A 13,345-nucleotide genomic window follows, 5' to 3' on the forward strand; every position below is an offset into this window, starting at 1 on the left:
CCTGGGCAACTGAGAGATTTAGCAAGACCTGTCTAAAAACAAAAAACAAAACAAAAAAATGATCTGGGGATGTAGCTCAGTGTGAAGGCCCTGGGTTCAATCCCTAGCACCGCACCCCAAGAAAAAAGAAAACGGAGATGCCCTAGGCCATTAGCAAAGCCACAGAGGAGCCTCCTCTTCCTGGAAGCCCCCTTTCTCTCCTAGCCCCTTCCTTCTAGAAAGCAAAGCACTTCTGCAGTGTTTGTTTGAGGACAAAACAGGACCATGGCTTGGAAGATGAAAAGCATAGGCCTGCCTTCCTCCCACCCCATGCACCATGCGCCTCATTTGAGTTCCTGGCTGACCAGAGGTGGGGGGCAGAGACTTCATTCTTGGGGTGCACCTTGGGGTGGGAAGCAGGGTACCTCTGGGTCCGGAGCTGGCCTAGGAGCCTGTTCCTGACAGTCTCATCCTCCAGGCTGTAGTTGACTGTCCAGTAGACACACAGCTGCTGGGACTTCAGGATCAGCCCCAGGATGGCCCTGACACCTTCTGCAATGTCAAAGTCCTCAGCCCCACAGCCCTGCTCCCAGGCGTACACAGCCAGCAGCTCCAGAGCATACGTGGCCAGTGGCACATTTGACCCGCTCTTCTTCTGGCACTGTGGGAGGAGACAGGGGTGGCACTAATTCAGGAGGTTTGAAGTCAGGAAACTGGAAGTCTATAGGAGTCACTGTCCCCCACCTTAATCCCTAAAATTCAAAGGTTTGAGGGTAGCACAAGGATACAGAACAACTGAAACTCTCTTGTTACTCATGGGAGTGTAGCTTGGGACACCACTAGGGTAACTGGTCATATTTACGTGGGGCCATCACCGTTTTAGTTACTTTTCTCATTGGTGAGACAAAATATCCAACACTCACAAGTTAAGGGAGGAAAGGTTTATGTAGCGCACAGTTTGCAGAGGTTCAGTCCATAATCGGCTGGCTCCGAGGCAGGGTGGCATCACAGAGGAGAAACAGTTCATGGTGGGCAGAAGGTAGCAAACCAAGCAAATGAGATGAGAGAAGCCTCTTTGTGTCTTTTATACTGTATCCAGGCTAACAGGATTAGGATGGTGTGGAACCAATCAGTGATTTAGTAATCACCCACCCTTAATCCTAGCATCGCAGCATGAATCAGTCACATGCTCTAGATTCAGCCACCTCTGAAAAAGCCCCACCTATGACTGCACGAGGCTCTGGGGGGGACATGTAGACCTAAACCATGACAGTAACGTAAGTCAGATACACAAACTTAAATACTGCCTGGTTCCTCTTATGTGAGAAACCCCACATCTAAATAAAGAGCAAAATAAAAGATAGATCTTTTGCGAAAGGAAAGGGGACCGAGAGATAGAGGAAGGAGGGAAAGGAGATGAAAAAGGAACTAAAATGTGTTATGTACAAGCACCAACCCCACACAATGAATGCAAACACTATGGACTGCAAACATAAACCAATAAAAATTAAAATTAAAAAATTGATACAATTCGATAAAACTCAACACATACCTGTACAGTGGACCCTTGAGTTATGACTGGCCTTACATATAAACAACTTGGGTTACAACTGGAATTTCAGTTTTAACTTATGACCAAAGTCTTGAGTTATGACCTGAATCCGGCTGCTTGTGCAGTTGTAAACAAAGACTCATGATGCCAGAAAAGCATACATACGTGTCAGCCTGAGCCCAGGTGCGTGTGTTTGTGGACGTGATTTCAGAAATGCTATATAATTGCTATGATTACTGCTATCAAAATGGCCCTCAAAAAGCTAGAAAAGAAGCTAAGGAAGGAAGCAAAGATAAAGATAGCAATCACAATTGAAAAGAAGGAAATTGTGGAGAAATATGAGAGTGGCATTTGTGTGACTGATCTCACCATGTACTGTGTGTCAAAATCCAGCATCTCGACATCTTACAGAGCAAAGGTCTGTATAAGGAAGCTAGAGCTGCTAACAATATTCCTCAAAGCAGTAAGTCTCGATCAACAGTGTTAGGCAAGGTAGAAAGGCTGTTATTACTGTGGATAAAAGAAAGACAGATGGCAGGTCATAGCCTAGCTCACTCCACAATGTGTGACAAGGCTCAGGCTGTAAATGCAGACCTTGTAAAGGAAAATCCATCAATGAGTGATAATGGTGAGACATTTCATGCCAATAAGGGGTGGGTTCACAAATATAAAGTGAGGACTAGGATTCATAGCATAACTAGGCATGGTGAAGCAGCCAGTGCTGATAAAAGGGCTGCTGAAAATTACATACACCACTTGGAGATGATGACACAGAGAAATAGCTCTTGCTTTCATCAAGTTTTCAACTGTGATGAAACTGGCCTTTCCTGGAGGAAACTGCCCAGGAGAATATACATGACCCAGGAAGAGAAGAAAGTGCCAGACCACCAGCCTATGAAGGATGGGCTAACTTTATTGCTATGTGCCAATGCGAGTGGTGATCTCAAGATAAAGTCTTTCTTGGTTTATCACTCTGAGACCCCTAGAGTCCTCAGAAAACCTAAAGTCATAAAGAATAGGCTAGGGGTCATGTGGAGATCTAATGCAAAAGGCTGGGTAATGAGTACTTTTTCTTGAGTGGATCAGGAAGGCTTTCTGTCCTACTGTTAAGAAATATCTAGAGGACAAAGGTTTACCACTCAAGGCTCTGCTAATCATGGACAATGCTCCTGCTCACCCATGAGATTTGGAAGAAGAATTGGCTGAACAATTCCCATGGCTCTCAGTTGGGTTCTTCTCAGCTAATAATACAACTTCTCATCTGCAGTCTATGGGTCAGCAGGTTATGGCTAACTTTAAGAAGCTATACACCAAGGAAATATTCTGGAAGTATTTCCAGATGGTCTCGGGTACAGATTTAACCCTTAAAGAGTTCTGGAAGGAACACTACAGCATCCTTTCCTGTGTGGGGTTAATTGACAAATCCTGGGCCAATGTCTCTGTAAGGACACTGAGATCTATTTGGAGGAAAGTGTGGCCTAAAATTATACAGGAGAGAGACTTTGAAGGCTGTGTAGAGGAGCCTGAGCCTTCAATTGACCCTGTGGTTGATGACACTGTCACTATAACAGAGTCCACAGGCTCACAGGTAGACAGTGGCAATGTTGAGGAACTGGTGGAGGAACACACAGAAGAATTGTTTGCAGAGGAACTTCAGCAACTTCTGGCTGAGCAACAGAGAATGGCAGCTGAGGAGCTTTCTGAAGAGGAGGGGGAGTATCAACAATCAGTGCAGCAAAGTTCTTGTGAAATAAAGGAAATCCTGAAAAAATGGACAGAGCTACAAACATTTGTAGAGAAGACCCACTCAGAGAAAAAGCCACTCATTGCACTGACTTGCTTAATGACAATGTCACGTCATACTACAGAACAGTGTTAAAGAAAAGACAGAAACAGATCACCTTAGACCAGTTTTTAGTTCTGAAAATATTAAACCTAGTGAGCCAGAAGCAGGTCCTAGTGGGCTACAGACTCTCCCAAGGAGAGAAAGGACCCCAGAGAGCTAGATTCTTGATGTTCTTATGGAAGGGGACTCTCTTCCAAACAACAACCACCTTCCATTTCATCCTCCCTTCCTGCAAGCCAAAGCTGTCAACTTGAGTGGTGAGTACAGCATGAAATTGTCATTTCTGGTAAACTAGGTACATTTTATAACTTTTTGGTGAATACCCTAGGAAAATTATTGGTGTTTCTGGTAAATTATGCACATTATACAACCCTTTTTTATTATGAAAAGGGTAGTTAAGGGGTGCTTTGGGAGGTTCAGAATGCATTATGTATATTTCCATTAGTTCTTATGGGAAAATAGTTTTGACTTACAACCAACTTGAGTTACAACCTGCCCCTGCAAATGAATTGAGTTCATAAGTCAAGAGTCAATTGTAATGAAAAATGAAAACCAGTAAAAATATTGCTTGAGTTCATAAGAACTTCTATTAATTAAAATAGTTAAATGTGTATTTTCCATGGATCCAAATACATAAACGTACATACATATGCCATGTGGCTATGTGGTGTGGCTTGTGTCTAGATGTTCCTCCCAAACTTCATGCAGTCATAGGTGGGGCTTTTTCAGAGGTGGCTGAATCTAGAGTGTGTGATTGAGTCATGGTGCAGTGCCAGGATTCAGGGTGCTGGGATTAAGGATGGGTGATTACTAAATCAGCCCACTGTTTGGCTTGGCACAACCCTAATCCAGGTAACCTGGATATAATATAAGGGACAGAAAGAGGCTGGTCTTCTCCCTTGCTTGCTCTGCTACCTTCTACCCACCATGAACTGTTTCTCCTCTGCCATGCCACCATGCCCTGGAGGCTGCCAATTATGGACTGAAACCTCTACAAACTATGAGCTAAACAAACCTTTCCCTCTTTAACTGTAGGTGTCAAATATTTTGTCTCACCAACAAGAAACATAACTAAGACATTGTATACATACACACACACGCATCTCAGAGCCCAGAAATTTTACTCCTGCACTTTCACCCAAGAGCAATGCAGGGTTAAACTCACAAAGACACCCAGGAAAATATTCACACTACATTCATAACACTTCAATTTGGGAAGGATGCAATATTCATGAGCAACAGAAAAGATAAATGTGTGGTACATTAATATAACACAACAAAAAACAACTGGTGCTACACAAAGCAGTGTAGCTGAGTCTCACAGACATAATGTTGATTCTAGCGGCAGTATTTCAACATGGGCAGGGTGGACTCCGGGTGTAGCTCAGTGGTTGAGTGCTTGCCTAGCATGTGTGAGGACTTGGGTTTGTGCCCAAACACTGAAAAAAGTTGTTGGAAAATAAAACTAACGGGTGGTGGCTGATGCTGGAAAGGAGTTTGGGGGATTACTGATTGAGGACAGGCTTAAGGCAGCCTCCTGGGGTGCAGGAAAGGCTCCCCTTTTGATTTTTGTGTTGCTGAGGATGCAAAAGTACATCGAGCTGTATACTTCAGATTGTTGAATCTGAATATAATCAATATTATATAATATTAATAATAAAATAATAAAATTAATAATTATTAATATTATTAAAGTATGTAATATAAACAGATGTCAATTATATCAATAAAAAGGGAGTGAATGAGAGAAGAATACATAATTTGAAAATTACCTGTTGATACCAGTACTTTATCAAGATGATCAAGTCCTTCACTTTTTTGGGATACTTATTAAAAAACTTCTGCTGGAGTTGGGTGAAGCAGACAGCAAAGTCTCCCGGAGAGGCCTTTGTCTCGTCCATGAATCTGATGAGTTCTCGATAGAGCCAGGGGCTGGGATTTTCACATAAACCTGATATAAAGGAGAAACGGGGGCCCTGGTGTTCAGGTGTCCTGGGCTCAGAGGGTCAGAGTGGGTCAGCGCTGCAGGTCAGGGCCGGTTGGGTAGCACACGGCCACTGCGTAATCTGTAAGAAGCTGCTGTGGTTCAGGCTGGCCGTCCCAGGTAGATAATAAAGCGGCATCTATGAGCAGCCTGCATGGGGGCACACCTGTAACCCCGGCGCTCAGGAGGCTGAAACAGGAGAATCGCAAGCTCAAGGGCAGCCTGGCCAACCAGATGAGGCCCTGTCTGTAAAAGAATCTTGCTATTTTAAATAAATAAATAAAGTAACTAAAAGAAAACAGTATAGTACTGACTCAAGACAAGATCCGGAGACCACAGAGAGGGATGAGAAATGCAGTCGCAAATGGGAAAGCAGTTGCTCCAAATGGGCACCGAGAGCGCTTTCCTTAACTGACTGGCACGCGCGGAGGAAAGGGAAACTGAGTATCACGTAGGACGGGTTTTGCCGCTGAGCGCATCCGGGGCTTTCAATTTCATAGTCAGGGGGACGGGGGCCTTGGAGGGGCTGGGAAGGTGAGGGCAGGGCCTCGAGGCTGGAGACAGAGGCCAGTTTCAGATAGGAAGCTTTTTTTTTTTTAAATCTCCAGACAGAGTCTTGAGGCTTTACTCTTCTCCAGGGAGTTTTAGCCCGGCACGGGCAAACCTCGCCACGCTCTTCTCGGGTGTGTGACTGACACCGGGAAGTCAAGGAAAGAGGAGGCCTGTTCTTTGGGTGAGAAGACAGCAGGATGCTAACAGCAGAAGAATAGAGTGAGTTGAAGGAGGCCAGTGGAACGTGGTGGAAAAGGGAGGCCAAATGAATCAGGCTCACATTTACTAAAGAAAGCAATTTCTGAATCCCCTGAAGAGTCCGTCTAGAAAAAGGATCTTCATTTGGAATGTGCAGCTCTAGCACCATCTGCTGGTCATGTCTAGGTACCACATGAGGGGGCGGAGAGCATTTCTGGTTCTCACATGATCCAGCAGAGGGCGCTCTGGCCTGGTAGCCAAAGCACCATACTTAAAATAACTTGAGAGCAGGCAAGATTTCCTGGGAGAAGTTGGAGCCAAGCCTGTCCCAGCCCTTCTTTGAGGCAGGCGCATTCTAACAGTGCTTAGCATCCTCATGGATTGTTTCTAGTCTGATCTTACAGTTGGTGGGATGGGTGGGACCAGGGTAGGTATTCAGGGCTGCCCACCCCCCCTCCTGGTGATGGTTCTCTGACCTGGCTGTCTCCTTATCAGCTGATGGCTGGGCTAATTGCTCTTCAAGGTCCCTCCCAGCCCAGAAATTCCCTAAAACTGTGGAGGATGGAAAGCGCCGTGGCCTGGGGGTTAGAAAACATGGGATTTTCTTCTAGTTCTGTCAGTAATGGGCCATGCTGCCCTGGACACATTCCTTTACTTCCGGTTCCCCACTTGTTTAAGGAGAGTTTGAACTTCTATTCCTTAAGTCTGTGAATATATTATCCTTGTGCTTCAGACTGAGCTATAACTATGCTGAGTCTTATCCACTCATTCATCCATCATCCATCTGCCTATCAATCAACCAATCAACTGCTTGATCCATCTATCCATTCACATCATTCCTTTCCTTCCATCCATTTATCATCCATTCATCCATCCATCTACACATCTTTCCATCCAATGAGTCATCCACCTATCCACCCATCTATCAATTTCCATCCACATGTCATTCATTTCCCTTTCATCTATGTATCCATCCATTCATCTACCCCATCTACATCAACACTCTATCCATTTTCCTTCTACACATCCAGCGAGCTATCCATGTATTCATTAATCCATTCATCCATCCACCTATTTTCCATCTATCTATCCACTCACCTATTTTCCATTGACCTATCCATCTATTCGGCTATCCAGCAGTCAGTCCATTCATCCATCCATCCATCCATCTAACAACTATTACAAGTAATGAACATTGTAGTAGAGCCCAGAGAAGAACAATATAATCATTGTGCCCATTCTCATGGAGCTCACAGACTAGGAGAGGAGAAAACTGAAAGTTATCTTGTGTCGGTGTATCCCATGATCAAGAGAGCAGTAGAAATTCCTATTGAGCACAGAGGAGGTGGGTCTAACCAGATATAGGAGGTCAGAGGACATAAGTGAGGTGGAATTCTCCACAAGTAAAGGCTGGGGAAAGAATATTTCAGACAAAGACACAACACAGGCACAGTCTGGAGCTGAGTGAAGCATGATGGGATTGAGGAGCTGGGTGATGCTCAGTATGATGCTGAGGGCTAGGGCTAGAGAGGTGAGCAAGCAGGGGGCGTCAACACCCCGTCCAGCTGAGGAGCTTGCCCCTGATGCAACGAGAAGCTGTCAGTGTGCGTAATGCGGCGTGTGTGGCAGAGTCACATTTGCACTTGGAAAGACAGCGTCCAGTGGCATGGGGACTGGAGAGCAGCAGGGAGACCCACTGCCACATGTGGGCAGCCCTTGGTCAGGCGAAGCAGAGGAAGGAGAGTGGGATGGGCCTGGGTGGGGCATGGGAGGCCAGGGTTGCAACCCGGCTACGCAGTGACAGGCAGGACCTTGGGGACATTCGGGGGGCAGGAGGCCGGGGGGGGGCGGTCTTGGGGAGGTAGGAGGGGTTGGGTCTGAGTCCGCCTCGCTCTCCCTGCTCTGCCAGAGTCTCCCATGGAAGGCTGTCTTGACCTTGACCTTGACCTGGAAGAGAGGCTGGCTTCAGGGGGAGGGACCGACTTCCCCGGGGACAGGCTGGCTCCAAGAGGCCCGAGCTGGAGCCCCCAGGTGTGCTCTACATCCTCTTCCTCCACCAGCGACCGGCTCGCAAGCCTCAGGGGTGGCCGTGCACTCTGGGTCTCGGCTGAGGCTTCGCCGGGCCTCTGGGGACCCCGTGCGCACTGGCTTGAAACCCCAACTCTAGGTTCAGGGGTCCACATTGTTTGGGAGCGGACAGGAAGCCCAGGTGGGGGACCTGCTCTCCTGAGGGCCCAGGCCCCCCGACCCGGAAGGCGCCAGGGCTGTCCCTCCCGCTGCCAGCACAGGGGACCCAGAGACCCCTGCGCCCCCCTCTGGCCGCCCCCCACCCTCGGGGACTCACCCAGGGCGTTGAAGGCGGGCAGCACCTCAAAGGTGATCTTCTGCCACCTCGTGGACAGCACGATAGAGAGCCCTTTGGGGGTCCTGAGCGTCTCCCACTGGACTGGCAGCGTCCGCACGCGCCGACACTCCTCCAGCTGGTGCGTGATTGCGTTGAGGATTTTGTCTTGGATTTTCACCTGATCCCGGAAGTGTTCTAAGTGATCGAGGAAGACGATGAGGGTGCCGTCGGAGTCGCCTCTCAAGACTGTCTTCCTGCCATAGGAGCCACCCTGCCGGCAACAGAGCAGATATGAGACTCGACTCTTTCAGCTCACAGGGGACTCCAGCAGGTGGTGGCATTTCTCAAATCAAGTGAAAGCCAAAAATGTCACTATCATCTTAAAATTGAACGGCTAGTGTCCATTTGTCCACCCAAAGGGCTGGTGGGGATGCTCATAGCAATGTTTTACAGACTGATCCCAAACTGGAGGCAACTAGAATGGCCACTGGCAATGAGACATGCAAATGTGGTATATCCACACTATGGAATACTATACGACAATGAAAAATGATGCTCACCTATACAGCAATATCAATTTCATAAATGTGATGGGTCAAAGAAGCCATACACCAAAGTGCACACAAGGTACCACATCATTTCTCTAGGGTGATCCACTTGTCCTGGTTTAGCTGGGACATTCCAAGCCTTCACACTGAAAGTCCCACATTCCAGGAAAAGCCTCCATCCTGGGTAACCTGGGATGGCTGATCACCCAATAGTTACAGAAAGTTTCAAAACAGTCATAATGAACCTGTACTGATGGAAGTTGGGAGGGTGGATGCCTGGGGCTGGGGGTGCTGATTGGATGGGGGACCAGAGCTCTCAGGGTGGGGTTGGGAACTTTCTTTTCTGCTGCCATTTTCAGACAGGGTCTTGCTATGTAGTTCAGGCTGGCCTCACACTCCTGGTGACCTTCCTGCCTCAGCCTCCTGGGTGTTGGGATTAGCTGCGTGAGCCATCACACCCAGTGTGGGAAACATATTAATATTGACAGGCAGGTTAGCCTAGTGGTTAGGCACGCGTTGTCTCAGGCAGATGACTGCAAGCCTGGCTCTGATTTTTTTTTTTCTTTTGTACTGGGGATCGAACTCGGGTCCTGGCACTTTCGAGGCAGGCGGTGGAACCACTGAGCTAAACCCCCAGCCCCCTCAGCTCTGATACTTGTGACTAAATAAGTGAACTTGCCTCAGTTTGGGGGTGCTGCGGCCCCCCACTTTCCCCACTGTCTCAATGGCTGGGGCAGTGGGTGTGTCTATGGCCACGAGCAGAGGACTACAGGGAAGTGGGCCAAGAGTGGCTGCTGTGGCCTGGATGAGCCGTGAACCCTAGGGAACCAGGTTCAGCGCTGGCTCTCAGCCTGACCTCCTGAGAGGCCCTGGGTCCCTTGGGGTCGGGTCCTCCAAAGGGGTCCTGAGACCCCACCCCGCCGCCCTGGCTTCCTGGTGACACTGGATCCTCCACCTACCCTGCGCCACGCCACTTGGCCTTTAAGCACCCAACACTGTGTGCTAAATAAACCCCTTTTCTGTATGAAGTTAGCTCACCCAGGAGCTGCATTACAGCAACAGACGGGGTGCTGCAGTGGAGCTGGAGGCCCTGCCTGCACCCCCCCCCCCCCCCCCCGCCCAGCTCCAGCACCTGCAGCCCCAGTCCTGGGGTTTGGGCCCTTGGCACCAAACATTCCTAACCCATGAGCACCAGCCCTCTCCTGTATCTTGAGCAACCACAGGGCCACCTTGGGGAGAGGTTATTCTAAGTTCCTCCGGCTTCAGTTTACCTCCTGTAGTGTAGGAGGACAGACACAATATTGAGCATTTGTGCCAGCCCACTGCACTGTATGGGGGAGCAAGCTCTATTCTGACTCCCACTTTGCAGATTGAGAGACTGAGGCCCAGAGAGGTTAGGCAGCTTCTCCGGCGTCACACAGCCATGCAGGAAGAGCTGACAGCTCTAAGAGCCCTGGTGCTGCCCGTCTCCCACTCTCTCTCGGAGGGTCCCGCCCAGGGCCTGGCACGCAGTAGGTGCTCAGTGGCGGGTTGCTCAGCCTCCTTGGACCTCCCAGCCCTGGACTCACCATGGCCACCCCCTGCACCTGGGGGAAGCTGTCTCCCGGCAGGAAGAGGCGAATGGTGTCCACCGTCATCTGGAGCTGCTTCTCACAGCCCTCGTAGGGCCTCAGCTGCTGCTGGATAAACCGGCCCAGCTCTGGAGCCGGGACTGAGGACACGTGGGACTCCCAGTTCCCCATGCTCCTGTCTCGGCTGGGGCTCTGGCCAGTGGCAGGGCTTGGGGACTGTCCCTCAAGCTCCAGGCAACTGCTCTGTCCCCTCCCCACGGCAGCGGTTTCCCACTTCTGTCTCCAGAGTCCAGGAAATGGAAAGTCACGTTCAAAGGTCTCTGCTCTGCCCCTGCCCGAGGGAGGGGAAAGTGAAACTCAAGTTCAAGGGCGTGTGCCCAGCCAGCCCACAGCTACCGACTGGATGGAGCTGGATTGTGAGCTTTTGAAAGCCCCTCCCCATCTCTGCACCCATTTCCGAGGCAGCCGGGGAAGCCTCAGGTACCTGCTGGCTTCCCTGGAAGAAACGCCAGATACAAAGACACACGCAGGACACCCAGGTAGACCTAAGCTTCAGAGAAACGGTGGATGCACATTCTGAGGCCCGTAAGTGTGTCCCAGATACCGCATGGGAGGTTCTTAGGGCTACTCACCGTGTACCCGAAACTCACTGAAGGTGTAGCCCTGCATTTCACCCCGAAACCCACTCACAGGTGACCAGCAGACCCACTGCTCGGCCCTTAGGTGCGCACTCTCTGCGACCCGGGTCTGAGGCCTGGGCTGTGGGGTGGACTTGAAGCTGCCGTGTCAGAAAGTGCCATCGGATTCCGGGACACGGTCATGTCGTCCCATTTTGCGGATAAGAGCACCGAGGGCTCAGCGCAGGGAGGGGACCCTTTCTCTGCTCTGCCACCCTGGGTCCTGGGGTGGCTGAGCCCTGCCTGCTCCTAGGAACCCTGGGGGACACAGCCCAGGGCCGCGGGGGAGGGAGGGACCTCCCGGTACCGGCGCTCGGCCAGCCGCGTCAGGCTCTTCAGCTTGGGTGAGAACGGGACTCCCCTCTCCGCCCCCTTCCTCCCATCCGGTCCCCGCCGCAGTGGGGAGCCGGCTCCTCCACACCGCCTGCCTCTCCGCCCTGCAGGGAGCGTGCAGCGCAGGCCAGGGGCTGAGGCCACCGTCTGGCTTGGAGGCCTCTGAGGTTTCTTCAACAGCTGAGCTCTTGCTCTTGAAATGCAGGGCCTGGGCAGATGCTCATGACGTTCTGCGCAACTTTCTCCTCCGCTGTTTTCCTCCTCAGAGCCCAGGAAGCGAATATATTTCGATATAGGAAAGTTTCTTCCACTGCACTGTCTTTAGCAAACTCCGCACTGAACCTCGCACCCTGCCCCCCAGGGACCAGCTTAGCTGCGGTGTCCCCCCCCCCCCTCTTCTGGCCTCCTGGCTGCGCCATTACCTGGTTCCGCCGTTACCTGGTTCCACACTACAGAGGCGCAGGGGCTCATAAAGGTCATTGTCCTGAGCTCCAGAAGATAGAGCAGAAGTGAACAACATCTCAGGCTCCATGATGAAAATTGAAGCCCAGTGAAAAAGTGAAGAGAATCTCTGCAATAAAGGCACACCAGACCACTGCAGTTGGTAAACTGGAGGGATCCTCACCTCCCATCGGAAGCTGGACTATCTTCAGGGGAAGGGCAGCTGGAACCTGCAGTAGAACCTTGCAGAGTTCAACCCTGCAGGAGGTCAGGGAGCTCAACTTGGGCCTCGCAGCCAGAAATCTGCCTGAATCTCACGGGTCTACTACTGGCTTACTGAGAATCATCGACTTATATCTGCACACTGCTGCCCACATTGTCTTTTGTGACAGCAGAGACATACCCTGAAGGAGGCCCTTCATTTTTATTTTTTATTTTCAATTTTTTTCTACCCTTTTCAAATTTTTATTTTTCTCTTCCTTTTTCCTTTCTTTTCTCTCTCTCTCTCTCTCTCTCTCTCTCTCTCTCTCTCTCTCTCTCTCTCTCTCACTGTCCCACATTGTTCTTCATCTCCCTTTTTGTTACTGTTCTGGCCCTAATTCAGATTTCTTCTTTATTTTTCTTTTCTTCTCTTTTTCCTTCTCTCCATTGTCATTAGTTTTTTTGGTTTTTTTTGTACCAGGGATCGAACTTGGGTCCTTGCGCTTGTGCAGCAGGCAGTGAAACCACTGAGCTAAATCCCCGGCCCAATTGTCATTAGTTTTAAAGGAAAGTAAATACAGTTTCTAGCCTCCCTCTTGCTCTTAGGTTGTTCTGTTCTCGTCTTTGTTCTTTCATTCTGTCTTTTCCTCTTGTCTTCAACAGTTTCCTAGAGTTTGGGCAATCTTCCTCTGTCCTCTGGCCTCACTGCTAATGTTTCCCTATCCTTCTACCTATCTATCCCTCCCTCCCCAACTCCTTCTAACTCCCCACCCTGAAGGGTAAAATTGCTATATTGAAGAGTTTATTCACTGTAAACATATATTGGGCTGGTCCTCAATTTTGATTTAATTCACACAGTTAAAGGTGATAGATTAATAACTACCACAGATTGTCATTTTCTAAACTGTGCTTGATGCTTTGGTGTTGCTGATTGTATCACTTGGGCTAAGGTGTTGTGATTGATTTAATTAGTTGTCCTTCCTGGTGTAATGAAAATGAGACAGCCTCAGAGCCATTAGAGACTCAAAACCTAAGGACCAGCTATAACTGGAAGACAGCTCGCAGAAGCAATCATTCCATAAGGGTTCTAAATACAAGCAACAAAGACACTTACAATTA

The 13,345-nt window shown here is 49.4% G+C and overlaps 1 protein-coding gene across 3 annotated transcripts in view; it reads right to left on the bottom strand.

Annotated features, from left to right (window-relative positions):
* The window catches only part of Oas2 (2'-5'-oligoadenylate synthetase 2), a 23,186-nt gene extending 12,303 nt beyond the window's left edge, over positions 1 to 10,883 (bottom strand). For 2 of the 3 annotated variants that reach the window (XM_004843755.4, XM_004843756.3), the window contains exons 1-4: positions 10,572 to 10,883; positions 8,456 to 8,726; positions 5,150 to 5,328; positions 405 to 640 (exon numbers count right to left, since the gene is read on the bottom strand). In XM_004843755.4, the coding sequence (XP_004843812.2) occupies positions 405 to 640; positions 5,150 to 5,328; positions 8,456 to 8,726; positions 10,572 to 10,745 (860 nt within the window). In that variant the 5' untranslated portion in view covers positions 10,746 to 10,883. The remainder of the gene's footprint in view (positions 1 to 404; positions 641 to 5,149; positions 5,329 to 8,455; positions 8,727 to 10,571) is intronic. The other variant, XM_087198539.1, reaches the window with a different exon arrangement.
* Between the last annotated feature and the right edge of the window lie 2,462 nt (positions 10,884 to 13,345).

The sequence above is a fragment of the Heterocephalus glaber genome, unplaced genomic scaffold (genome assembly GCF_053883595.1).
Source record: "Heterocephalus glaber isolate CG9 unplaced genomic scaffold, H.glaber_assembly_v1.0 deba00001687, whole genome shotgun sequence".
NCBI classification, from domain to species: Eukaryota; Metazoa; Chordata; class Mammalia; order Rodentia; family Bathyergidae; genus Heterocephalus; species Heterocephalus glaber.